A 27,478-nucleotide genomic window follows, 5' to 3' on the forward strand; every position below is an offset into this window, starting at 1 on the left:
CTTTAAAACAGAATTTTATTAATATAATAATAATTATAAGTCTTTATTAAAAAGTTTTAGATAATTATAAACTTTGAAATACAAATACAAAAGCGTAGACAGACATATTCATGGTCCTTAGACCCTCTGAAGAGTCTTCAAACAGAATTTTATTAATATCAGTATGCTTCAATCAGAGCCTCAAAATAGGTCTAGGATAATTTAAGAGTTCATTGGTGGAACTTATTTCAATAATCAAAGACAGTAAACCCAACTTTTAAAGCTTTTTTTGAGGCAGCTTTCAACTAGATCTATCCTGGATATCTTCCTCTCTATGCTATAAAAGTAGGAACTTTCCTAGACACAATCAATCCAAATTCCGTTGGGACATCCCTTCTTTGTTCATTTTTTTTCTCTTCCTCTTCAGGAGATCTTACAATTTAGGGCTCATTTAGGGTTCATTTATTAAGTTTAATTAAACTTCGTTCTTACCAATTAATTCCACAAATATTTTAATTATGTATTGGTTACTAACTATCTTTAAAAAGGTTCTCTATTTGGTTACATAAACTAATTTGCTATCTTTTAATAAATGTTTAAACTTTCCAAATGTTAAAAAGCTCTATGAGTACAACTCAAATTTGTAAGCGGTAACTCCTGATAATTAAATGAGTTTTGTCGGATTCACTATGGAGAAATAAAAGATCTGTGTGGAAGTGAGATCCTAGAAGAAAAAAGCAAACCACCACTACAATTGTATTCAAAGTCTTGATCAACGTTTTTGGTACAAAGTAACTATAAAACACATCTCCGTTCAGTAAAAATATACAATATTTTCAATTACAAAATATCACAATTTCATTGCAGGACCTTTATTAAAATAAAAGAAGAAGGACTTTTTAGAGGTTAAAGGAATTTTAATGATCTCTGGAATTATAACTAGCAGTATAGTGGACTTAACAGAAAATTAGAAAATGACTTTTTTCAACTAAATACAAGCTAAATTATGTCTTTAGCACCAGATTATATTTTCCAACCTATTAAAAAACCAATTAAAATGAAATGAAAGCATCTTTAGAAATGCACTGTTCCAGACCACAGTATCTAGCTAGGCATGTTGTAAGAGAATACAACCTACAGAAGGAAGTTAGATTTGGGGGTGATAATCGCAGTTACTCTTTATTTTATTTTTTTAATTTTCTTAACGGGATAAACTCTTAAACACTAGAATGAATAATTAGGCCTAGTTAACATAATCCCTGTAGATATTATTCTATTTCAACTTTATGAAGAGAGTTTTAAAATAAGTACAGAAGAAGTTAAGAAAATATTTATAGAACTTAGCAGCTCAAACGTAACATAAGCAGAAGTGTTGATCGATGAAATTTTCTACTTGAGTAATGATTTGACTAAAGGAAAATTAAAATCCAAAATCAGTAAGAAAGAAAATTAACATACTGTGATGAATACAACAGAGGATATTATTTATGTTTGCTGACGCAACTATCAATTCAGATCAATACACATAAATTATTTAGTATAATAATAAGTTATTCCAAGTTATTTGCAGAATTGCTTTAATATTTAAAATTCTTCTTTAATCTTATATTTTTGATGAATTTCACATGTAGTAGAATTTATAGACTAGTAAAAATTGAAAAGATAATTTTATTTTGAGTGTTGCGTAACCCAGATTTCAATTTCAAAACAATAATTATGAAATTTACAGTTTGGACCGCAATTAAATTGTTCCAGATGGTAAAGTTTTAATTTCATTTAACAATTAAGAGTTCAAAACTACTGAAATTTAAAAATATATGTTTAACTCAATCTTAGAAATGGTTATGGTTTTTCTAATCAAGTTTTAAGATCTAAGGTTTAAGGAAAAGATCAAGATTTAAGAAAAACAAAAAAATTTGGAGTCCTTAATGCAGAGAACTGTGTCTTAGAGTATCTTAATTAAATTTTTTATTTGTAAGAAACATATATTTAGCTTTATTTTTTTAAAAAAGTTGTATTTTCCAACAACTCGTTTTCCTCAAAAAAAAACCATCAGTTTTAACCTTGACGCAAGGATTGAAACTGTAGAAAAAGTTAAAAAATTAGTCCAGGGTGTACACTCTCTTCAGCTGGAATACTTCTCTTTATCCCAGTAAACTAACCGCTAATAATTCACGTCAATGGTTCAAATAATTATTATTTTTCTAACAGTTGTAAAGTATTTTCTTGTAGTATAGAAGTGCAGTGTGTATAAGTTATGCATGTCCAATGAAGAATTCGCTCCACTAAGCTGTCGAGAGAACCTATATTGTTGACTCGATTTCCATGATGGCATGAGGCCAATGCTAGCTGGCGCCCAATCAGTGCCGTCTCCTGATTCTAAAAGATATATTTATTTATTTATTTTTTATAAACTTGCAATCTAATTACCCCAGAAAGTTTTACAAGAATACAAAGTTATACCCATAAATTGACGAAGATCTACCGGAGAAGTGTTAAGTTTATCGTGATATTAAACAGTAAACCAGGTAAAAGAGAGCGTACACTTAATTACTTTGTTTTGCTTTATGTTTTCAACAATTGATCACTTTGATTTTACCACTTGCTATTCGAGAAGCTCGCGCTTTCTAGCGGCAACTTCACTCATTCATTTTCCCTTTGAGAAATGTTAAACATTAAGAAATCTTTTTTATGAATCTTAATGCAAAATAATTCTAAATGATATACATTGTGTTCAAAGTCATTGATAAAATATGTTAAGAAAAAAAATCTAATTACGAGAGAGATAATAGCACATAAAATATCTGATACTAAAATGTTGAAAACAGTATTTTTTACTGGAGACTTAATCTATGTGTTATGTCTCCACAATTTCTGTAATTTAGATTTGTAGTTTAATCTTGTAAGCAAATCGAAAAAATGTGGCAGTTTAAAATGACAAGTTGAGTAAAAAAAAGTAAATCAATACGTCCAATAGTTTTTCTTTTTTCTATAATTTTAATTTTTTTAAAAACATGATCCATAAAGGTCGTTTTAAATCATATTTAGATCGTAAAAAACATAAAATATAGTTATGTAGGATGGAGTTCTTTTAGTTGTGAAAAGGCATAACCGTAACAAATACTTGGATTCCGAAATCCGGAATTTAAAAATTGCTCTTTGAAATAAAAAACGAAAAAATCAATTTTTTCGTGAAATTTATTAAAAGTGCTTTCATTTATTACTATTTTTTGTTTTTTTTTAATGTTGTACACATCATTGAAAAAATAATATCCATGCCAAAAATTGCACAATATGACAATGTATAACAGACAATAAAAACTTGCTGTAATAATAAGGAGACTGGTATTTACTAGTAAGTGATCAGAAATAAATATTACACAATCTACAAAGTTGGTCAAATCAAGAAACATAAATGTCCAATTTCTTTATTAAATTGTTTTCGAACGTAAATTGATCCATAAAATAAATTAATTAAAAAACTTTCAGAGCAATTGATTCTTCAATTGCTAACCGACTAATAGTAACTTTACGGCCTTTCTAATACTGACACGTTCTTCGGCATTGGGCTCCCATAAGTACTTTATTTATATAGAAGTTTTCTCCGAAGCTTGGAAGAGCTAAGATAAAGAGCTATTATTAGCAATAAGGGAAAGAGCTGTTATTAGTTTGGCCCTGAGAACCTTTTGGTTTCTGGAATGAAGTACTTACTGTACGCCCTTAGAGTATTAATTTATTGTGGTATTTGGAAAAAAAAAAAATAACCTAGTGCTTGAGATAATCAATTCAAAGAAAAACAAAGAGATTGTATTTCCAAAAAAAAAAAATCGTCTCAATGTCAGTGGTGTGTGAACAAATCGAGCAAACAATAATACGAAACGGAAAACTTAATAGATCGATGGATCGCCAATGTTGATGCACCTTTATTCTGTCTCTCACAAACTTGATGATCTTTCTTTTTACAAAGAAGAAGAAAAAACGAAAACATGCTGAAATTATAGATCTTGACTGAACAAATAGAGTTTAAAGTACTAGCTATAAACTCTTGAAGTTATCTTACATTTAGAGTCCAAGTCTCAGAAACATTCAAACTCTACTATTTCTAAATTCATTGATGAAGCCGCAGCTTTTATATAAATCTTTATTAGACCATAATTAACAGTATCGCTCATCCCATAACCCACATTACCATAAGAGAAAATGCAAGTTATTGGAAATGTTAATAACTGTGATATAGTTAATAAATTGCACTAAAAGCTTAAGTGTGGATGCGTACAAAATAAATAATAAACTGCATAAATTCACCAGGTCTGATGAATACTTTCAATATATAGTACCAACAACTTGAGAAAAACAAAAAAAAAATGTATTAGGTGAGAAAATAAATTTTGTACCAAGTTGATAAAAATATTTATAAGAAAATTATCAAATAATAACAAATGTTTAATAGTGAGTTTAGAATGAAAATAAATTTATGCATTAAGATAAAGGTAGAAATTCATTTTAAAAAAATGTATATATTTTTCATTCACTTTAATTAACATATAAAGAAGTTTTTCTAATATGGATATTATTTCCGCTTTTTTAAAATTTATTTATTTAAAATTATTTAAAGCATCAGCTAGAAGACAATTATTTTTAAAATAATACAACCTAACCTATAAACTGAACTAGGAAAGAAAACAGGCTCTCTTATATTGTTTATATTTAAATATATCTATTTAAGAATTGAACTTTACAGTTTTAAACACTTCTTGGTTGAAGTTATACCGAATCTGTTCTATTAACTATTCATAGAATACCTAATTTCTGTGATGAAATTCACAATAATATAATTTGAACTAAAAGTTTTCTCATTACTTTTATAAGCCGATGGAAATAGTGTGAGTAATAGCTTCGCTAGTGTAAGTAAAACATTACATCTTCTGATAAATCCATGATGATAAAAATCCGAAATCGATGAGAAATAAGAACTACATCCTTGCTAAGATGTATAAATGCACTGGAAGTCTAGTTTTCAATTGGAAATTAATAAATTAAAAGAAATTTTTGGTAAGAGTTGGTTTATTTGGATTTTCGCAAGTGCCCTCACAATTTTTCCTTGATTTCCACGATTTTCTAGTAATAAGATGATGTATCTTCATTTGGTGAACCGATACCTCAGATCAAGATGATGTAGATTTTATTTTTTCTTTAACCCGTTGCCGCAAATGACGGCTATAGCCGTCCGATCTTTGTTGATATGTAGGCAAACGACGTCTATAGCCGTCGTGCACATTTTAATTAATAAAAAAAAGTACAGCGTTAGTACGAAGTGTACTAACGCATACACTTGTTAATTATTGAATTAGTAAAGCAAATGCTGTGTAGTCGTCACGACGGTCATAGCCGTCATTTGTTCTGGAAAGAGAAAAAATGACATGATGAGCAAATGACGGTTATTGCCGTCGAGAGTTTTTTTGGAAAAACCGTGGCCAAATGTGATAATTTTTACTTCCAAACATACAACTTACACTTGATTCCATCTGGCAGTCATAAACAATTGAGAAAAAAAAGTGTGTTTCTGAGCACGACCATCAAAATAAAAGTGTGCGGCAACGGGTTTAATATCGCTAATGTAATTTAAATAAGTTCATTTATTTTAAATTGTCCATAGCTTAAAGAATTTATTTCAACCTAAATTTCTATTTTCAACGTAAGCAGTAATAATTTTTTTCACACTATTAAGCGGATTTCATCAGTATCTTGTTTCCTTGATAACTGCTCAAGAGTACGAAGTCTTGATTATCTAGGAGATGGTAAAATAAGCCTTGTTGGCTACAGTACTTTGGGGAACAGGACCTATGACTCAATAACATTAAATTGGTTTGTTTGTAGATCAATATTGTTTGATCAAGTGAAATGCCGGAGAATTTAATGCTTACAGTTGTGAGGGAATCGTGCGTGGTAATGTAACTTTTATTGTATGAGTACAGGTATTCTTTCTTCCTAAGGTAGTGTTCATTCATATTCTATTCGCTTATTACTAATTGAGCGAAGAAAACTCTAGTTAAAAGCACAACATCTTTTAGAATTTAACTTATTGACTTACTTTAAAGTTACAAACTAATTTTTATTAGTATGCGCTATGAAGTTATGATATAATTACAGTGCCGATCTAATTTTAGTTCACTGGCGTACACAAAATATACATTACAATTGAATCAACAACTTTGGACATCAATTTAATACACTTCTTTAACTTCATTAAATGTTCTCCATTAAAGTCCTTGTATTATGCACTGTTTCAAGACCAGCGTTTATAAATACTTATGATTTAAAGCTTGTGGTATATTTTAACTGTGAATGATTTAATGTTTCCTTAGAACATGCGTAAACATTTAATATTTATTTTTATACTTTAATAATCTTTTAAAACTAGGTCTACCCATTACGGATTAGCTGCTTTTCTTCAAACTGGGATTTTGGAACATTTTTTATAGTCCTATGTAATTAAGTCGCTATAAGGGCGAGGCCCTTTTAAATGTGCATACTTAAGTGGCAGTACCTATGAATTTCACTCCAGTATAAGTGAGCTACCTATTGTCTTGTATAAATGTTTCACATACCAGCTGTAAGTCTATGCTTATTTGATTATGTTGGTATCTTTAAAGATTAACGGTTAATGAAGATCTTGGACTATATAGAGTCATTTAACCGGTTTATGAGTGTTAGACGTTAATGATGTTACCAAAAATGAATGTTGGCGCAATGCTATCCGCTAATTGAATTGAATTCATGTAACATAAAAGTGAATTACCGGCTGCCCAGAAAGGCTATGGAGGTTAGGATCAATGGCGGACCTCAAAGTGGAAGAAGGAAAATAATATTAGGTAGACAAGATTAAAAGAGGAAAATAAAAATGAAGCTGGACAGAGATAGTGTCAAACTTCTACATTGCTAAGTAAATGAGGTCAGAACTAAGTAAAGTTAAAGATGGTTGCACTTATTAAGTTTTCTAGACAAATAAAAACCATAATTTATATTTCTTAAATAATATTCTGATTCTTACATAACATTCTTACATAAGTTTGTGAAAATATTCTCTGAAAGAAACTTACATAATAAAATATGTTTGTGAAAAATGTTTAAAACATTATTCTCGCTGTCATCACTGTGATATGTTTTCCTTGTTTTTAAAGGTAAGTGAATAACATGGATTAAATTAGGCACAACATTTCTCTTAAGTAAAAGTGAACATTTAAAAAAAATATTTATCAGAAGTTTTAAATACAAAAAGTTTTAAATACAATGGAAAATACCCGAATTAGCTTCCAGTTCGTCTGGCTTTCTACTTTTTCTGTCTCTGCCACTTACTTTTATGGCCAGGGCTATAATAAACATAAAGGGTAGCCTTCATTTTGTGAATGAAAAGTAAAATAAGGGAAAAATACCGAATTGGCTTATGGTTCGCTTAGATTTCTACTTTTTCTGTCTCTGCCACTTACTTTTTTGGCCAGGGCTATAATAAACATAAAGGGTAGCCTCCATTTTGTGAATGAAAAGTAAAATAAGGGAAAAATACCGAATTGGCTTATGGTTCGCTTAGATTTCTACTTTTTCTGTCTCTGCCACTTACTTTTTTGGCCAGGGCTATAATAAACATAAAGGGTAGCCTTCATTTTGTGAATGAAAAGTAAAAAAAGGGAAAAATACCGAATTGGCTTATGGTTCGCTTAGATTTCTACTTTGTCTGTCTCTGCCACTTACTTTTTTGGCCAGGGCTATAATAAACATAAAGGGTAGCCTCCATTTTGTGAATGAAAAGTAAAATAAGGAAAAAATACCGAATTGGCTTATGGTTCGCTTAGATTTCTACTTTTTCTGTCTCTGCCACTTACTTTTTTGGCCAGAGCTATAATAAACATAAAGGGTAGCCTCCATTTTGTGAATGAAAAGTAAAATAAGGGAAAAATACCGAATTGGCTTATGGTTCGCTTAGATTTCTACTTTTTCTGTCTCTGCACACATACTTTTATGGCCAGGGCTATAATAAACATAAAGGGTAGCCTTCATTTTGTGAATGAAAAGTAAAATAAGGAAAAAATACCGAATTGGCTTATGGTTCGCTTAGATTTCTACTTTTTCTGTCTCTGCCACTTACTTTTTTGGCCAGGGCTATAATAAACATAAAGGGTAGCCTTCATTTTGTGAATGAAAAGTAAAATAAAAGGGAAAAATACAGAATTGGGCTATGGTTCGGTTGGATTTCTACTTTTTCTGTCTCTGCACACTTACTTTTATGGCCAGGGTTATAATAAACATAAAGGGTAGCCTTCATTTTGTGAATGAAAAGTAAAATAAAAGGGAAAAATACAGAATTGGGCTATGGTTCGGTTGGATTTCTACTTTTTCTGTCTCTGCACACATACTTTTATGGCCAGGGCTATAATAAACATAAAGGGTAGCCTTCATTTTGTGAATGAAAAGTAAAATAAGGAAAAAATACCGAATTGGCTTATGGTTCGCTTAGATTTCTACTTTTTCTGTCTCTGCCACTTACTTTTTTGGCCAGGGCTATAATAAACATAAAGGGTAGCCTTCATTTTGTGAATGAAAAGTAAAATAAAAGGGAAAAATACAGAAGTGACCTATGGTTCGGGTGGATTTCTACTTTTTCTGTCTCTGCACACTTACTTTTATGGCCAGGGCTATAATAAACATAAAGGGTAGCCTTCATTTAAAGAATGAAAAACTAAATACAAGGGAAAAAACCGAATTGGCTTCCAGTTTGTCGCTTGTTCTTAGGATTTTCTAAATCCTCTTAAAATGAACAATTTTTTTTTAGTTTTACAGTTTTCTGGTTATATTACCCTAAACATGGATTTGGAGAAAATCAGATTTGTCGATTGAGATTAGTGAGATTCAAATTTATAAAAATAAAATCAAAACGGTTTAGTCTGACAATATTGATTGCGCTAGAAAATGGTGGTAATCAACAGGCAGAATTTCTTTTTACATTATTTTTGGAATGTTTCTAGTTGCTATGGATCTGCCTCTGGGAGAACTACAGCGTTGTCGTTGTTCAAATCAAATCGCTCAGCTCTATCAATACCGTGTACTCATTTTTCTAAAAAACATATTAAAAATCCAACCACAGCAGTAAACTTGGCTATTAATTTTCCCTAAAATATTTAAGCTTTCTACTTTATTTCACATCACTTTCAAAGAAAGTCAACCATCAAGAACTTGTGAGGTTTACTTTCATGATCAATTATTATTTGTAATTGTTGATAAAGTGCTCGAATAAAATGGAATAAATCTTTTATTTTGCTATGAGATTTGTATAATTTATAAAAGACAAACTTCTCAAAAAAAGAATTTCTTTAAAAGAATAGTTGTTTTCAAAAGAATTATTAGAAGATTAAGGGTTGATTTTTTAATCATGATAATGTTTGGACCAACTTCAGATAATCTTTTTAAATGGATTTAACTTTATTCGTTAATTAAAGCAAGTGGATTTATATAAAAATAAATTAAATTCAATCAGATGAAAAATAACAGAAGTTTGATAAGTAGTCGATTATTTAAATGAGATAAAAACAAAATTAAATGGATAATTACTTTTCAATTTGATTATTGGGCTCCCATTTTCTACGCTTGAAGAACTTTCTCCACGAAGGCGATGATGCTGTAGGATACAGATCCATGTCTAACCGCTGACTGAACAAACACTTCTGAAAAGTCTATTTACGTATCTAAACATTAGCTCTGCATTCTGTAGCTTTCCGTTTGTAACTAGAAATATGTAAACAATAATAGCGGTTGAAATAAATACCTCCAAAGAATAAAAATAAATGCATTCAACAATTCAAAGGTCAAATACAGTTTAAAAAAAAATATTTTTGTTCTAATTTACCCAAGAAATTTCGGTTTAATTTTCGTACGGTTTATTTCAATCTAGAGCAGCCATTGTCTGGTTCATCCAATATTTTCTTTTCTTATGTTCACACAAGTTTTCAGACAAAATATTTACTGTTCTCACTTGGCTCTACCAAATCCAAATTTCCGGTAATCCGCTGGCAACCTAGTGGTGCAATAATCTTATAGGAGAGGGTAAACTTTCATTTTCCGTGGGAAAAAAGGTTGGATATCAGAGTACAGGAGGAAAAATTAGAGAAAATTCTATTTGATTTGACTGTCACAATGTTTCTTAGGGAGAATGTTATTACCCATTTCTTTAGATTTTTTGGCGTACGTGTGAGAAGCAATCTACAGATGTCCAACATTTTTACTGACATCTCCAACGCTCTCTTAAAAAACCCAAATTACTGGAGATAGTCTCTGGAGATACATCTTACAGTCGAAGCCTAAATGCCCTGTCTCTTCGTCTTCTCACTCAATGTTTTGCTTTGTCTTCATTTAATGTGTGTAATTCCGGGATAGTAGGAGGTTGGTCTATTGCTTCCTAGCAAGCTGAAAGAGCTGGCTTTTTTGAGATAGCTGTCCTAGCTACTTCAAGGGTAGTTCGAATAAATTAACCTACTTTAATTGCCTTTGATTTTTATTGAGATTTTATCCAACAAAAAGGAGATTTTAAAGGCTTTCTTCCGCCTGAAGAATCTATTATTAGAGTTTGGTCTTCACTGCGGGGACAACTCTTTATTTCAACCTGTAAAAGAACCATCTTTATTCCCAACTTGCACATATTTATTTGATTAATCAATATAAGGCAGTCGAATATTTGTAAGTTCACTTTTAGAAAGATGATTTAGTTTTAAAAATATTTTATATAATATTTTTTAAAAAAATCTAAAGAAGTCTTTTCCTTGGTATAATATTTTCAAGGGCTTTAGAAAGCATTGATTTATTTACAGAGAGAGCGGCAAAAATGTTATATGATTTTTAGCTGAAAATGGTATGTCTTTAGATGAAGCTGATACGAAATGTAAACATCTCAAAATGAATTGCGGTTACACCAATAAATAACAAAGATATCTATTTGAAATAACGTTCTCTAAAGACTACGATGAAAAGCGATAAAATGCCAGGCTATTTACTCTCGGGATTTGTATTAAAACCACATTTATATGGTCTGTTAAACTCCACAAACGATCTGATAAAGGAGTGAAAAAATATCCCAGACTTTGTCTTTGAAATTTTCTAGTGAACTACAAAGCTTCAGTAAAGTTAAATGGCAAAATACTTACTATCTGTTAGGACATTCTTTTGACACTAGAATGTGTTACAAATAATTTTTATAATTGTACAAAATACTTTTCAAAAAAAATAACACAAGAACATGTTACGAGGTTTTGGACTCTTAGAGCACCATTCAGATAAATATAACCATGCTAAGCTAATGTAAATATAATATATATAATATATTTATATATAATATAAAGATATAATCATTCCAAGTTACCTTAAGATTCTAGAATTTTCTAAATTGGTTTTAACCGATTTTCTTTAAATTATAAATATTAGTTACACTCATAAAAACCTAAAAATTGATTAAAACATAGTTTCAGAAAAATTGAATTTAGCGAGTAATGGAAATTGGGATTTAGGGAAAATTTAAACCAAACTAATATAATTACCAACATCTTTAAAAACGGCAATAACAATTTAGTTTGATTAAAAAAATATAATAAATGTATCAATGACAACTGAATTAAAAAAATTCTAAGTGAAATCATTGAAATAATATTTCATTCAAATGTATTTATTTTGCTGTAGGCACTATTCTTGATTTGGATCAATAAAATAATTTCCATCAATCAAAAGAATAAACTATTTGTCATCTATTTACGTATCGCATGTTTACTACTGTTGTAAATCAGATAGTAAAATCAAAGTTTTTTTTTTTATGAATACTTTACGTGGCGGATAGGAGCGAACTACGACCTAGAAGTTCTATTGATTAGTGCTTTTGCCTGTATTTGTACAGGTGATAAACAGAGGTCGTCTGTTAAAGCACGATAGGATTATGCACTTGAATGCACTTAAGAGAGGACGATATACATAGGTAGAAGAATGCTCAAAGTAAAGATTAACAAAAAAAATACTTGAGGATTTTTAAAGCAAGTTTTAAAACCTGGTTAGAGAGGTTTACAATCTATACTTTCTTATTCTGGTAAACTGTGTCGTATTTAGTGGCATGCTTTTGCATTTTTGCTAAATATAACCTTGTATTTCCAAATTTCTTTTTTTCCTTTAACTGATAATACATAGATATAGAGAGGTATCAAGTATGTACATCACTAACAAAAATAATGAATTAATTTTTTAATTAAAACCTTCATTACATAGTTTAGGGGACACATTGGATGGGACAACGAAGTCAGCAGGCAAAAAGGATAGAAAAATCTGCCCGTTAGAGGAGGAAGTAAGAGAAGGACATGTGTAATTCTTTTGTATCTGTAGGGAATAGAAGGATAGTAGAAGACTGATTCGCGGCAGGGTGGGTTAGACAATCTAGTGTGGAAAGGAGTTTCAGCAGGAGGTTCCAGATATAGGAGTGTATGGGAGGATAATGGAAGATATCTCTTGGAGGAAGAGTATGTCCTGGAGAGTCAGTCAGATGTTTGAGAAATTGGGTCAGTGTTGCCCTAGAGTTTCTTGATCAGGCTTCAGGCTTAGTTATGGTAACATCGGCCTAATGGCCACTTAGTGAAGGAGAAGTTTGTCCTGTACAGAGTCATCCTCGAGTCTCGTGAGAGTAACGGAAAGAGTGGTCTTGTAGTCAGTTTACCATAGTCCACTCTGTCTTGAACGTTTTCAGTAGAGTAGATCAGTTTGTTATCCAAAATTAAGGCGAGATTCTTGACGTCGTTAGATCACAGGATCGGAGTATTGTTATGTCTAATTTGCCTGTGGAGGAAGGGTTTACGTTTAGGAAAGAGTATGGCATTAGCCATCTCATGGTTTATTTTTTATTTAGTGCAATATTTAGTCACTTCTTTTGCTGCTAAAGTGAAGCTCTGTTAGTGATTAGTGTCGATTCACCATGATGTTGTGTACAAAACCTCTGTGACTACATTTGCCATTAAAAACTGTCGCCAAGACTTCTATACTTCCATAAAGTACCTTTCAGATTTTTAACTAACTAATACAAGAAAATACTTATACTAGAAACTGTGAGAAAAAAAACTGATGAAAACGTTCAAGACTTTTTCTAACAGTAATTTTAGTTTACAATTTCATGATGTCTTATTTTTTAACATTGATATGGGTACTCACAGAGTTGTGGCCAGCCGCTTATCTCAAAGGTAACCTTTTTTGGGCATCGAATTACCTGGGAATTTTTTTAGTTTTTGGATAAATTGATAATAAAGGATGGAGAGAAAAATCAGCAGTGTACAGGATGTAAGGGAAAGGAGCGTATTGGCCAAGGAATCTAAAAAAATAATTCTCTAATTTGGGGGATACTTAATAAATGGAAAACTGCCATACAAAATAGCATAGCTAAAGGCGTCAAGCTTTAAAAAAAATTAACATTATTTAATGAAAGAAGGAGTAAACCTTATCGTAAAATTGTGGAAATAATTCTTTATAAATTATTTTATGATTTTGCTTATTTATACGGAAAGCTCATAGCAATAATAACAATGTAGCAATAATTAAGCTTAAATGAAGATGATTATAAAACTATTACTAGCTACGCCAGTTTAATCCTAAATATTATTACTTCAACTTGAAAAAAAAAAGAAGCAGTTTAATTTTTAAAATTACCTGAATAAAAAGTATCCGACAATTCGAGTAAAGAATAAAACTACATTCTCTTGAATTCTGAAATGAAATAAAATTTATGCTCAAGTTGTAAAAGAAGAAGTTTTGGTATTAAGAGCACCAAGTGCATATAGAATGTATATACTAGGATCGAAAGTGATACCCATAATTTAGCATAAAAAAATGACCCTACTTCAGAAAGAAGTAAAACATATTTCATAATACATACGGCACCTACGCTACCATTTTATAGTAATGGTTTCAAGTATACATTTTCAATATACTCACGCGGAATTCTTTTTTTACTATTATTTATCGTTTTTCATCTATTATTATTATTATTTGGCCTTTTAGAATCTTCATGCTGTTAATTAACTCAAAAATAAAAGACAAAATTGAAATAAAACAAAAATCGTGAAGCCCCACCGTGCTATTTATTGATTTTTACTTTCTCACCGTTTTCGTAAAAGGAACTTCTGTAATCGTACAGTTTTTTTTTTTAGGAAATACTTGTGTTGAGGTTCCTTTTTACACAAAAATAGTTTTTCCAAATTTGTCTGCTTGTATTTCCCATTAGATTTTCTCTTCCTAAGCGCTTCTTACAGCTTACTGACCAGTGATGGTCAATGTTGCCTGTGATGAGATCAAAAATGCACTGAAACAAGCTCCGCGCGCTTCAGACACCATCCTCACACTTTTCAGCACAAAAACTTCCATAACATGAAATAAGATCTCTCACTATCTAAGTAATATATTGTGTCTAAATTAAAAGGTTCTAACTCTCAGAAAAATTACGCATGCAACGAGTCACGTTAAAAATGACAAAACTGAAAATTGTCAAGCAATAACAAAGTGCGGATCTTAAACTTCAACAATGGTTTTACAAAGAAATACCAAAGTGCATACCAAAGAGAGAGGAAAAAAATAATGTAACCCACTTCTTTAGACAACTCTTAAAAACACTTCTCAGATTACAGAAGTTCTTTTTAGAATCGCAGAGGATAAACAAACATCAGAAGCACACTTCCAGATAAACAGCACTCAGATTACTGATCTAATATTGACAATATGAATTTACATACGTAGAAGATGGTAAAAAATGAAGTCTATTTAAGCTTTTTATTAAATATAAAAGAAGATAATAAATAATACATTTTTTGTTCCCTTAATTATTTCGAATTATTTTTCTAAAATCTCCCTCCGGCTAAGAAATCGAAAAAAAAAACATAAAATAAAGAAGAACAAGCACCAACGTACAAAATAAATAATTAATTAAAATCAATTGAGCACGTACAACTCAGAGTTTGCTAACGCTAAAAGTTTAGGATAGAAATAACGGTTTAATAAACGAGGAGTTCAACCAAAAAGATTTTTTTTTTTAATCATTTATTTTGTTACAATCAACGCATTAATAAGCAACAATGATAACAATAAATAACATACACACATATCAGAGTGGAGAAGTTACCCAGCGGTAACACTCCAAAAACCTTCTAAATTCTACTGACTCTCTTCATCAGAGAGGACTTCGCGAGGCCACTGTCCTTTAAGACTGTCCTAGAAGTGTTGTCTGGATATTTACTTGAAGATAGATATTGTACAAGTGGATTGTGATGTGTTTGAATGTTAAGATGGAATTTTCTGTAACGTGTTTTTGCAACTTGTGTTGCACGAAAGGAATGTTCAAGTCTGTGTGAATGGTGACGTAGAAAGGAGCGTTTACTATAAAGCAGAAGAATTTTAGATTGCAAGGACTGGATCCTTTGCAGATTTGAGCGTTTGGTTGAACCCCACAGTTCGATGCCATAAGCCCAGACTGGCTTTAGTATACTTACATATATAACATAAGTCTTTTGTTGTCCAGAGTGAGTTTTGATCTGTTGTCGAGTAGTCTTTTCAGTTGTCGGAAGCGTCTGTTGAGTTTTGAGTTCTAAGTCGAGTATGAGGGTTCCATGTAAGTTTTCTGTCAAGGTAAAGCCCAAAGTCCAAAAAGATTACTGCTAATAATTGAGTTCTAAAAAATAAAGTTTAATTTTGAAATTTTTCACAAAATTATGAATGTTAACTGAAAATTAAAAAAATAATTCATTATGGAGACCAATTTTTTTCAATTTGTTAAAAAAAAAAAACATTTATAAAAAAAGATATCATTCGGCGATAGCCGTGCGGTTACAGTTGTGGACCGCTGATACAATGTGCTGTTTGACCATGTAAAACCTTATGCAAACTCAATACCATTCAGGGCTAGAAGGTTCCCATTCTCGTTTAGATGACCAATGGAACCAATGTTGTAACCTTTGACTTTAGTCTCTGCATCTGCGTTCGTCTGCTATCAGGAATTTTCAGAAGAGTCATGTACACGCTATCAGTATATGGTTCCTATTAACTCCTGTCTGCTCTACAGAGGAATGACACTTGGCTAAACTGTGAACAGTTTAGCGAATCGATTTGCACAACTAATGTGCTCTACTTAGCGTGCTTCACTGATAAGGTGTTAGAGTATGTGATCTAGTTTTATGTAAATAACATCAAACTGATACTTAAGTGATTTTAGGAAAGTTAAAGATGAATAAAATAGATTTATTCGCAAATATGTGGCTCTATAAAATCTGTATTCATTAAATACAATTATCTTTTACACAGAAATGGAAATATGGCAAAAATCTACTAAAGGATATGCTTGCAAGAATTTATCGAATAAATGAAGTCAAAATATTTCTTGCAAGTATCTATTGATGACTCATTTAAGCAGCAATAATTTTTAAATAAGGAAAATTGTGTCAATTAAACTCATTAAAAACTAGAAAACGGAAGAAATAAACTGAGATGTGACAATAAAAAGAAAAAACTAGAGATTTCCCATATAAGCTCGGTACAGATTCTTCAGACTCTCCATACTTGGAAAACTAGGCATATAAATGGTACAACTTTGCTAAGTTAGACTCTAGAAAGACTAATCCAAAGAAATAGAGACGGCTAGAGCAAGGGATAAAGCACAAAAATATGAAAGAATATTAACTGGAATGGCTGACATTCACCACACTAGGTTTTCATTTAATTTCTGACTATGGGTAATTTTGTCGATTATTTTCAACTTTTCAAATTAATAACAATGATTTAATCGAAATACATTTTAGAAATTAATCTAAATATATTTTCCACGTGTACGTGCATGCATGATGGACACAATATTTAATGGATTCAAGCACTTTTGTTACCTTGAAATCCACTGATCACTTGTATGATATTATTGGATTATAGCTGTGCAACTCTGATAACAGTATAAAAAATAATAATACTAAAAAAAACCGTCCCTCTGAGTGGCTAACTTTTACTAAAATAATAATTTTAAAGGAAAAGTTACTGAAAGTTTTGTGTTTTTCATTCTTTTATATATTATTAAAAAAAATTCCACTTTTTGAAGTGGGGTAATCAATTTTAGGACGAAGGAATGATTGATGTGGTCCGTGTCTGAAGGTAAAACTGTTATTATTGCGGGGAAAAAAAATTCTAAAGTTGTATTAGCGAAGGGTTTTAGCTTTCATATATTTTTTATTATGTCTGCATTTTCCTTCAGAATGTTTTTTTAAAAAAAATAATTTAATCAACTTTTTATAAAATATTCCAAAATTGCAACTTATAATGTATAAGTTATACAGTACAGTAAAAGCTCTGTATTCGCGGGGTATATGTTCCATAAATATGCCGCGAATACAGAAACCGTGAATACGGAATGGTAATTTATATGGGATTATAGGGGATACGTTCCTAGCTGACAAAATAAAAAAAAACATTTATATAAAAAAATCAATTTAATTGAAGTTTTTGAACATTTTAATTAATATCTTAAGGCTTAGGCAATGGTTTGAAGAATTTTGTAATTTTCTCTTGCTTGGCAGTTTTTAAAAGCTTTTGTTTGCAGACAAAGTTTGAACTTACCACTACAACTACCATCAGGTTCTTTAAAATGAGCGTAAAGATACTTTGCCTTCTCCCGGACCATTGGACCACTCAGGGGCACCCTTTTTTGGTTGCGGTCTTCGATCCATAATGACAACGCCACTTCCATTTTTTCTATTGCTGGATCACGAACAATTTTCGCTGACAGTGAAGTTGAAGCTACAGACGATCTTATTTTATCTTCGGATTTTTTTATCGATCGTACAGTTGATTCGTTGACATTGAATGAGCGTGATATGGATGCAAATGACTCTCCAAGGCGTAAATGATCAAGCATTTCTATTTTCACTTTTAGCGGTAACAGATTTTTTTCGTGTCGAAACTCGTTTCTCATTTTTTTTAGTTGACATTATAAATTAGAAAAAGAGCGGTAGAGACGTGTTACTCGATCACAATTTTTGTAACGAATGTGAAAGACGAAACAATAAAACACGCAAAGCGGCTTTTACTATAGAACGGAACAGCAACATTTAAAAATATACTTTATTCATCGAGTAATAAGGTTGCTTTCATTCTGTGCGTTTACATTCTCAAAAACACCGATCGCGGCGAAGGCGGCTTATGTCAAAGTCCTCGGCGATATCATTTAACAACATACTTTAGGCAAAGTTGTAATAAGATCTATTTTACTTTTTTTATTAGTCCATTTGACGGCATTTACAAAGGATATTGGGTTGGATACCTATTGGAATCCTTTTATTATCATAGTGTACTTCCGCGAATATCCGCGAAAATAGGAATTTGGTCGCATTTTTTTAATCCGCGAATAGTGAAAACGCGAATGAAGGAAGCGCGAATAAGGAGCTTTTACTGTATAAAGATTTTCCAAATTTTTTTGTTTGCTGCCGTTAAAAGTCCCAAATTTTGTGGCTGTGAATTTCACTTATTATTTTCTTTTAATTGTTAACATGATCTTCAAAATTGGATTTATAACAAGGGAATATATGTTTCAAATTACATACTTCCTTGTCAGCCAAAATTGGACCCCTAAACAAGTTCCTGGAAACATGGAACAAAGTGGCAGCTATAAAGTATCTCGAGAATACGTTAGTTAAACAAATTTTGAGATCCCTGTTTTGGTCACTGGCACAAAGTTAGTGATTTGTTAATCAAGCTGAATGTTTTTCCCCTCCCATAAATCCTTAAATTATTTCAAATTATTAAATGTTTGTTTTGAAGTAATTTTGTTTAATGTGTTCAAAAAGACATTGAAGTAGATTTCTACGGTTATTCAGTAAGAATAACTAAGCTGGAAAAGAAGAATAATCTACAGTGTGAAAGCAAAGAAAGGCCCCCTCTGAGTAATATGTTGCACAGAATCGATAGATAAAGATGTAACGTTGTTTCGGGGTATAACGAGTTAAATTCCCTGCGGACCTTACCGTTTGAGGTAAATTCTTACAAATTTGGAGAGTGTCCTTCCACCTTTACTGGTCAGTCCTGTAAAAGATTATCAAGAAATGGCTTCCTGCTTAGCGTTAAATTCATTTTAGCAGAATAATTGTCTTCTTTTTTTTTTGCTACTAATCACACCAGATTTACTGATGATATACGCATAGAAGTTAAAAGTAGCTGTAATATATTTGGGTAAATTAAATGCAAGACACGTAAGAAAGATCAGTTTAGTATAACTCGCTTTATTTAGAACGAAGTGAAAGTTGATTTAGCCGTCATACCCTGCTTGTTTTTGCTAATTTTTACCCAGTTTCAGAATTAAATCTCAAGTTGATGTAGAGAATTTGATTTCCACGTACAAAGTTTCAAAAAACACACTACAATCGCTTAGCAAGTGTAAAATGTACTATTTTCTCTTACTAGAAAGCTTCTTTCAGCTCATTGTTCAGCAATGGACAGGCTTGACTGAATAAAGAGAGAAGTATGATCTAAAAGGGCCGGTAGTGCATTGAAAAAAGTATTCAGCCGGCCATTACATTACAAGTTTGAGCCCTAAAATAAAAAATAATAATAATAATCCACTCGAGGGATAAGATTTATTAAGTTTCTTATTTCACAGAACTGTTGGTTGCAATTATGTTTTAAATAGTTACCAATTAAATTCATCAAAACGTACTTAATATTTCTGAAATTCACAATCTAAAATTTACACTACCTCTGATGGAAATGCAAATTTATTATTTAGACTAGAGAAAGATAAAGTTTGCTTTATATTACTTCCACTCTGGGCAGCTTTGATTACAGACAGAACATTAGTTAAATTTAATCATTTAAATAAACAGAAATTCAAGAATTCAAACACTAACATAGAACTACATTAACTTAAGAAATAACCTATCATTGAGTGTGCCCAGAAAGGTCAAATATAATATTAAGAATTAAAGAAAAAAAAAACACAAGATTAAAATGTCCTACCTAAAAAAGACCTTAACACAGAAGATTGGTTTAGAACGGTATCTTTGAATATCGTGCCAAGTTTCTCATTTACTTTAGAGTGCAGTAGGTAGAGAATAACAAAGGTTATACTACCTTACATTAAATAACAGTCTCAGCTCTGAATCTGATTTTAAAGGTCAACAAAAGATTATAGTATTTTAAAATACTTTTTCCTACATCTAGATGTAAGATAATTTCATGAACACTTCATGAAGATATGTAATTTGTTATATTCATCGCCAGCTTTTGAAAACTTTTGAGCACTATATACTCTTCAATTCTCTGCAATTAATCAGAATTCTAACAAAAACTACCAGAATCGTGAAAAAAATAAACCATTCAGTGGATCTTAAAAACCTCCTGTTAAAACTCGAATCCGGAATTTCGTCATCTTCGTGATATTTCCTAAGGGTAAGTGGAAGTAAAAAAGAAAAACACACGGTAATAAGAATTTAACGGTGAAATGACGTAATGGTGTGCATAATACACATCATAGGTGTAGGAGTAAATGAATATGATTAAGAATTGAATGAAATATGAGGATTGGTAGCAAAAAGTAATTGAATGTTGTCTTCTGCTTGAAGCAGGAAAAAATTAGGTGAAATTCTAGTATGGGGAGCTAACCGTAACTCGAGCGGTTCCTAGTGATCAGGATTAAACCCTAGTTTGTCTTTTCTAAGTTACCTCTGCGCTTTTCTCTGAAGTAGTATATTCTTACGTTACTAACTCATATTCATCACCTTCTTTTACCATAACAGCAATTCACTGAGAAGTCAAATACAGTACCTCTAGATTTGTCTTGGCAGCAAGACATATAATCAACCTACGTTATTTAAATCCAAGTGAACATTAACTAGTCTACGGGCATTAGTCTTCTAATGTTCTTGTAGTTGAAGAGGTCACAGAACAAGGTCATTCTTTCTTTCTTTCTTTCTTTTTCTAATGTATGAAAAAATAAATACCTAGATCGTTAAGACGCCAATCTGTATAATGCGACATTTTGTGGCAGAAATATTTATTTATGTAGATTTAACAACCTTCTGTGAATAACGAGAGCAAAACCTAGTTAAATCTACTCATTACCATTTCTGTTGTTTCTTAGCACTTAGAATACAATCTTTATCGCCCCCGGAATGACCTGATTCCAGTCTCTAAACATTAATTTTTACTTCCAAAATAAAGTACTAATGTGAAATACGAGAAAAATAAGAGCATTCGTTCTTATTTCATTTGCTTTTGTAAATATACCATATTTATGTCGAGTCATTTGCCAGGACATTATTTATTACCGAAAAATATAATAAATTATCCTTACAAGTTGTTTTTAGAAAAATACACATTACTTCGTATAATTTTTTTATTAAAAATACATAATTTCTTGTATAAAATTCAATAAATTAGATATTTGTGTATTTGTGATTAGGTGATAGTTGTCAATAAATATTAAAATATTTGATATTTAAGTTTGGTTTCACCAACAACACAAACAGAATGAAATTTTGAATAAAGTAGGACAATAGTAACTAATTTTTGCCAATAGCTCCCAGTATTTCCGTTATTATTAACTTATTTTGGAATATTTTTTTTTTAAAAAAACTGCCTTCAGGCATCTTAGCCTAAAAAATCTTACCGCCATTAATGTTAAAGCAAAACTTATAAAAGAAAAAAATTGGGCTTTTTCGCCCCCTTTAAAGCACCACTTTAAAATTGGTGTTTAATGAAATTTATATTACCAAATTTAAAAATTTCTTAAATATTTTCTCTTCAATTTCACCAGTTTTTCGTAAACGATTTCAGCTGATTGCTTAATTTTTGGTTAAAACTAACTACTCATTAAAATAGAAAACGAATTTTCAAAAGGTCTTAGAGGAGATGATCTATTTAATCTTTCTCCTAAATTGCTATTTACCTGTATTCTTTGTTTTAGCCACTCATATAAAAAATTTAGGGCGAATTAAAATTGTAAAAATTCAAAGTTTTCAGGAAATCCAAAGAAAATTTAGGTCTTAAAGGCCTTAAACTTACAGAATTGTAGTAAGTGACTCCGTCAAATAAGTTTTTCACACCAGTTTATTATTTATACACATTTTTCAGGTAAATTACGAAATCGGCACGTAAAATAAACAATAATTTACAGAATGACCTGCTTTTCTAGTAAGACCTAACGATTAGATCGATCTCCTTAAAGTGAATATTTACATTTTATGCTAATATTGACTTAATAAGTGATTGATGAATTGAATGACAAGTTTCTAATCATTTTTCTATAATTATTGTTTTTATGGCAAAATAAATTTAAATAAATTGGAAATCTAGTTTCAAATTTTGTCATTTAAATAATTAATTTCAAATTATAAGTTGATTTGCGCATGCTTAATGGCCTTAAATAAACAACATTATGACCTGGTCACTCAAAAAATTATCCATAGTATTTATGCTTGTATGTATGTCTGACTGAATTACAACAATACATAAATATTCAAATGCAGGTAATGTATTTATTATACATCGATATATCTTTTTTTTCGTCTAGTTTTTAACTTGGAATACACTTTTATTGATATTATTATTAACTTTTGAATTTACAATTTCCATTAGTCCCAAAAAGTATTTTTTAAATAATGATGGGTGTTTACCTCAAAAACCAAATAACTTAGAAATCCCAAACTTTAGTTACAACCTCGAAACTTAGCGAACAATATTCCACAGAGAAGAGACTATCACTTTGATAGAATAAATTTTCAGTATTCTGTGATTTTAAATATAATACGTACAATTTTACTAACAACTCTACAAGACCAGTCACTCTGTTGCACATCAAAGAGACAAGACAAATAAATCTCTGAGTAACTGCTTGGAACTCTAGGGAAATCCACCAATAAGCAATATCACTAAGTAACACCCGGAAAGTATCAGAAATGACAGTTAAATTCAGAACGGACTAGGTCATCTTTGGAGAGGCGGAAATATTTGAAAGGAAGGAATAATTTTAAGAATTTGATTACAATACAATTGACTTTTATGCAATGTTTTCAATGACATCTTTCCTGACAAATATGTTTGACAGCTCTCAAAATGACCTATCCCAAGGTTAAAAGCATTCTACATTTAAATAAACCATTCTCTAAATATGATTTTCCAGTAACAATTTCTCTCTCTCTGAGAATAAGTAAATGGAAAAGACAATCAGCTTCATTTTCATTTACATAGAAAAGTGGCCCAAAATACAATACGTACAAGGTGGGCTAATTTAACCAAAAGAATTAGATGAAATGTACGAGGTGTGTTCAAAAAGTAACGGAAATTTTTAAATTTCGCGGGTTTGGAGAGTCTGATTGTAAAATTTTTTTTTTTTATTATGTTGGTACACATGCCCCTGAAGTACGATAAAATTTTCAGTAATATTCATTGTTTACTTCTTAAGTGGCAGCCGTTAAGGTTAGACGTGTTTTTCGAGTTTGGCGATTTTTGTTTGTTAAAAAAAATGGATCAAAGAATTTGTATTAAATTTTGCGTAAAAAATGAAATAAAGTGTAATAAAGTGTGTGAAATGTTAATAAAGGCATATGGTGAGTCTGCTATGAGTAAAACAAGGATTTACGAGTGGTATAAGCGTTTCCAAGATGGCCGCGAAAACGTTGAAGATGACGAACGACCTGGACGTCCAAGCACATCAACAACCGATGAAAACGTGAAAAAATTGAAAGAAATGGTTATGAACGATCGCCGAATCACAATCAGAGAAGTCGCTGATGATGTTGCCATATCAATTGGCTCATGCCATGAAATTTTTTCGGATGTTTTGGGTATGAAACGTGTGGCAGCAAAATTTGTTCCAAAATTGTTGAATTTCGAACAAAAACAGCGGAGAATGGAAGTTGCTCAAGAGTCACTCAATGAAGTCGACAACGATGCGGATCTACTGAAACGTGTTATAACGGGTGACGAAACATGGGTTTACGGATATGATGTCGAAACTAAGGCTCAATCGTCCCAGTGGAGGCATTCTGGATCGCCAAGACCGAAAAAGGCTCGACAAGTGCGGTCGAATGTGAAGGTTATGCTCACTGTGTTCTTCGATTTTAATGGCATAGTGCATCATGAATTCTTGCCACAAGGTCAAACAATCAATAAGGAGTACTACCTACAAGTTCAACGCCGTTTGCGTGAAGCAATCCGAAAAAAACGCCCGGATTTGTGGCAAAACAATTCATGGATTTTGCACCACGATAATGCACCTGCTCACACTTCATTGCTTGTTCGTGAATTTTTGGCCAAAAACAAAACTTTAACGATGCCCCAGCCTCCATATTCGCCAGACATGGCTCCATGTGACTTTTTTCTATTTCCAAACATAAAGAGAACATTAAAAGGCCGTCGTTTTACAAGCATAGATGACATTAAAAGCGAATCGCTGAAAGAGCTGAAAGCTATCACAAAGATCGAGTTTCAGAAGTGTTTCGAGGATTGGAAAAAGCGCTGGCACAAGTGTATTGTCTGCGAAGGGGACTACTTTGAAGGCGACAATATTAATGTAGATGAATAAATAAATATTTTTTTCAAAAAACGAAAATTCCCGTTACTTTTTGAACACACCTCGTATAACATTCAAGGATAGACATTTTTTAAATAATTTTCTGGATTCTTAGAAACAGAATTGATTATTAAATTTAATGACAGCGGAATAATGATTTTTCTTTCTAACGATCGATTACTATACATAGTGTAATAACTATTTCAATCAATATTGCCCTTCGGTGACACTAGCATAGACTTTTGATAAGACTGTTGAACTATGAATAAGTAAATATCATTAATGTAACAACAAAGTAGAAAACGAAACAATTTATCTGATTTTTAACATTTTCTTTGTTTTCCTTCATACAAAGTTAATTCACTCATTTTTCTTCTACTTTTTTCCTTCCACGCTTTCCATAAGGTGATGATATAAATAAAGTTTTCTTTTTTATACCAAAGGATTTCTTACAAGAAATATTTCCCTTCCATCAATATTTTCCTTCCATATTTAGATAATCTAAAGACTAACTGTTGCCATGGTTACTAAGAAGTTATTAATCTTAACTTCTAATTTCTTTTTTTTTTTGTTGATCTGATGTACTGAAAGACACATATAAAAAAAAACACCCAAAACTAATTAAAGTGAGTTGTAATCCGATCTAGCAGAGCTACGCCCTTTTCTAAACAGAAAAAGCGCCCTTTGTTGCCAAACATGACTTTAATAATTACATAGTGGATCCATTTTTGTAAAATTACTTTTTTAATCCGATTTATATCATATAAGGTCTTATATCTTTAATAAAAAGATATTGCTTGTCTTCCTATCTTTTGTTAGTTTTTAAATATTTGCCAAAGAAAAACAAGTAATAAAAACTACATTATAATCTATTGTTTTATTTATCTACAGCAACAAACCATGTTTTACTTAGGACAAACAATTTAAATGTTCTTGAAATTTTTGAAAAGAATTTACTCAAAATTTAAATTTTTGCAACACATTTAAACTACCATAGAGGGATTTAATAGATCAAATCATACTTTGTATTCAAAGAGCACTTTAGAGATCTGAAAGAGTCCAACTTGTTCTTCCAGAAAAGCTGTAATTAAAATTGTCCTGGCAAAATGTTGTACAACTAGTAGACATGGCAGGTTTTTTTTTAAAGAAGAATCACAGAGTTTGGTCCAGAAATATCTTGGGCAAAATCTCTTACAGTGAAAGAAGCGAAAATAAAAAGACAGCTGGGTTTTGAATTTTCCTATTTGCTGGAAGTGTTGAACAATAATAATAGAAATTGGAAGGGTAAAAATTGACCGTCGGAAAAACTATTCATTCAAAAAGAAAACGAAATAAACATTTTCGGAGAAAGAAAATTTAGGTTTAAAATGCGTATCATTTTTTGTCCTCAAAAGAATTGACCTCAATCTGAGGTATAAAATGTTGAAAAGACTATTCGACAAGACAAACGTTCAAAACCGACACTGACGAACAAACGAACACTACTATATACCGCTCTAATTGCCCCAATATGGACGTACGGGATACAACGGAAGCGCTAAAAAATCGAACATCAACCGACTTCAGACCTTACAATCAAAAATTCTAAGAACAATAGTTAACGCTCCCCTCTACGTCTAAACACTCTGATCTAAATATTCCTCTCGTCTCTGAAATAGCCCCAATCTCGATACACAAAACTCCACTCAAATCTACACAGTCACTACAACCCTCTGATCCACAACATGTCTACCACAACAATTCCTTCAAATCTACAGCACAGACTAAAGCGGCGGTGGCCATGCGACCATCTCAACATTTAACGCCGACCTCCTAGGATGGTTGCTGTGTAAGGTTGCCAATCTGGCGTTCTAACGGCTTCCATCACTGGATGGTCGTCGTTCACTCCACTCACGTCTCGCACATGCATTTCCATGACGCACATGGAAACCACCTGCCACATATTTAAGTGATCGATATCTTTCATGTAAAGAATCAAAGTTATTCCTTAATTTATCAAATAATGCAGCTTTTGCAGCATGAACTGTGTCTTGAAAGGTGCCTCCTCAGATTCGCAGGCCAGGTTAGCCAGGAGGTTATCAACTGCTCTCTATATCTGAAGAGGCACCTTTGAAGGCACAGTACATGCTTCACAAGTTGAGTAAAGTGCATTATTTGGTAAATTAAGGAATAAATTTGATCCTTTACATGAAAGATATTGATCACTTAAATATGTGGCAGGTTTCCAATTTTTTTAGTAATTAAACGCAACTCTCCCAAAATTACTAAATAATTACTACCTTCTTGTTTGTAACAGATGTAAAATTATTTTTTTAGCCATTTTGGGTATGTTTGAGAACATCTAAAGCTCTTAACATTTGATTTTTCTTAGAAAAATCACTCGGAAAACGACTTATTTCCCGATATTAAGGTAAATACTAGCTTTACGTCCTCGGCAATATTTTTAGTAGAAAGGGAATGAAAAAATACATAAAAATGACCTATCGCGTGCTCTTCTTTCTCTTTGATAGCAAGTTAAAAAAATTGAAATATGATTAAAAATACCAGATTTTGAAATGGCCTAGCACCTTTAATTTTGAAAATATCGAATTGCGGTTTCCGGTTTCTTTCATTACTTTTTATACTATTTAAAACTGTGTATATGAAAATGGGGGTCAACAGCAAACCCTCACTTTTGGTCGCGCGTCAGCCGCGTATGCGGGTAGGAATCTAAAATCAAGTCACATATTCTGAAACTAGAGGTGACGGACAACAAATTTTTCCTCTACCATTTTTCGCTCAGAACAACTGTTTAAGCATGAATTGCATTTGAGCCGTCTTAAAATGAACACCCCGTTTATATATATATATATAGTCCACTTACAAAGGGAAATCCAAGCAGGAAAATACTACTAAGAATAATCT

At 31.5% G+C, this 27,478-nt stretch overlaps 1 protein-coding gene across 9 annotated transcripts in view; it reads right to left on the reverse strand.

Annotated features, from left to right (window-relative positions):
• Window positions 1-27,478, reverse strand: part of Slob (Slowpoke binding protein) — a 160,250-nt gene that overhangs the window by 56,966 nt on the left and 75,806 nt on the right. For 3 of the 9 annotated variants that reach the window (XM_074135218.1, XM_074135220.1, XM_074135219.1), the window contains exon 4: window positions 13,693-13,749. The exons of 5 other annotated variants lie outside the window; for them this stretch is intronic. In XM_074135218.1, the coding sequence (XP_073991319.1) occupies window positions 13,693-13,749 (57 nt within the window). Of the gene's footprint in view, window positions 1-9,582; window positions 9,761-13,692; window positions 13,750-27,478 lie in introns of those variants that run through there. One more of the 9 variants, XM_074135223.1, reaches the window with a different exon arrangement.

This window comes from Rhodnius prolixus, unplaced genomic scaffold (assembly GCF_049639745.1).
Source record: "Rhodnius prolixus isolate KJV_2025 unplaced genomic scaffold, Rpr scaffold_5, whole genome shotgun sequence".
In the NCBI taxonomy this organism is placed as follows: Eukaryota; Metazoa; Arthropoda; class Insecta; order Hemiptera; family Reduviidae; genus Rhodnius; species Rhodnius prolixus.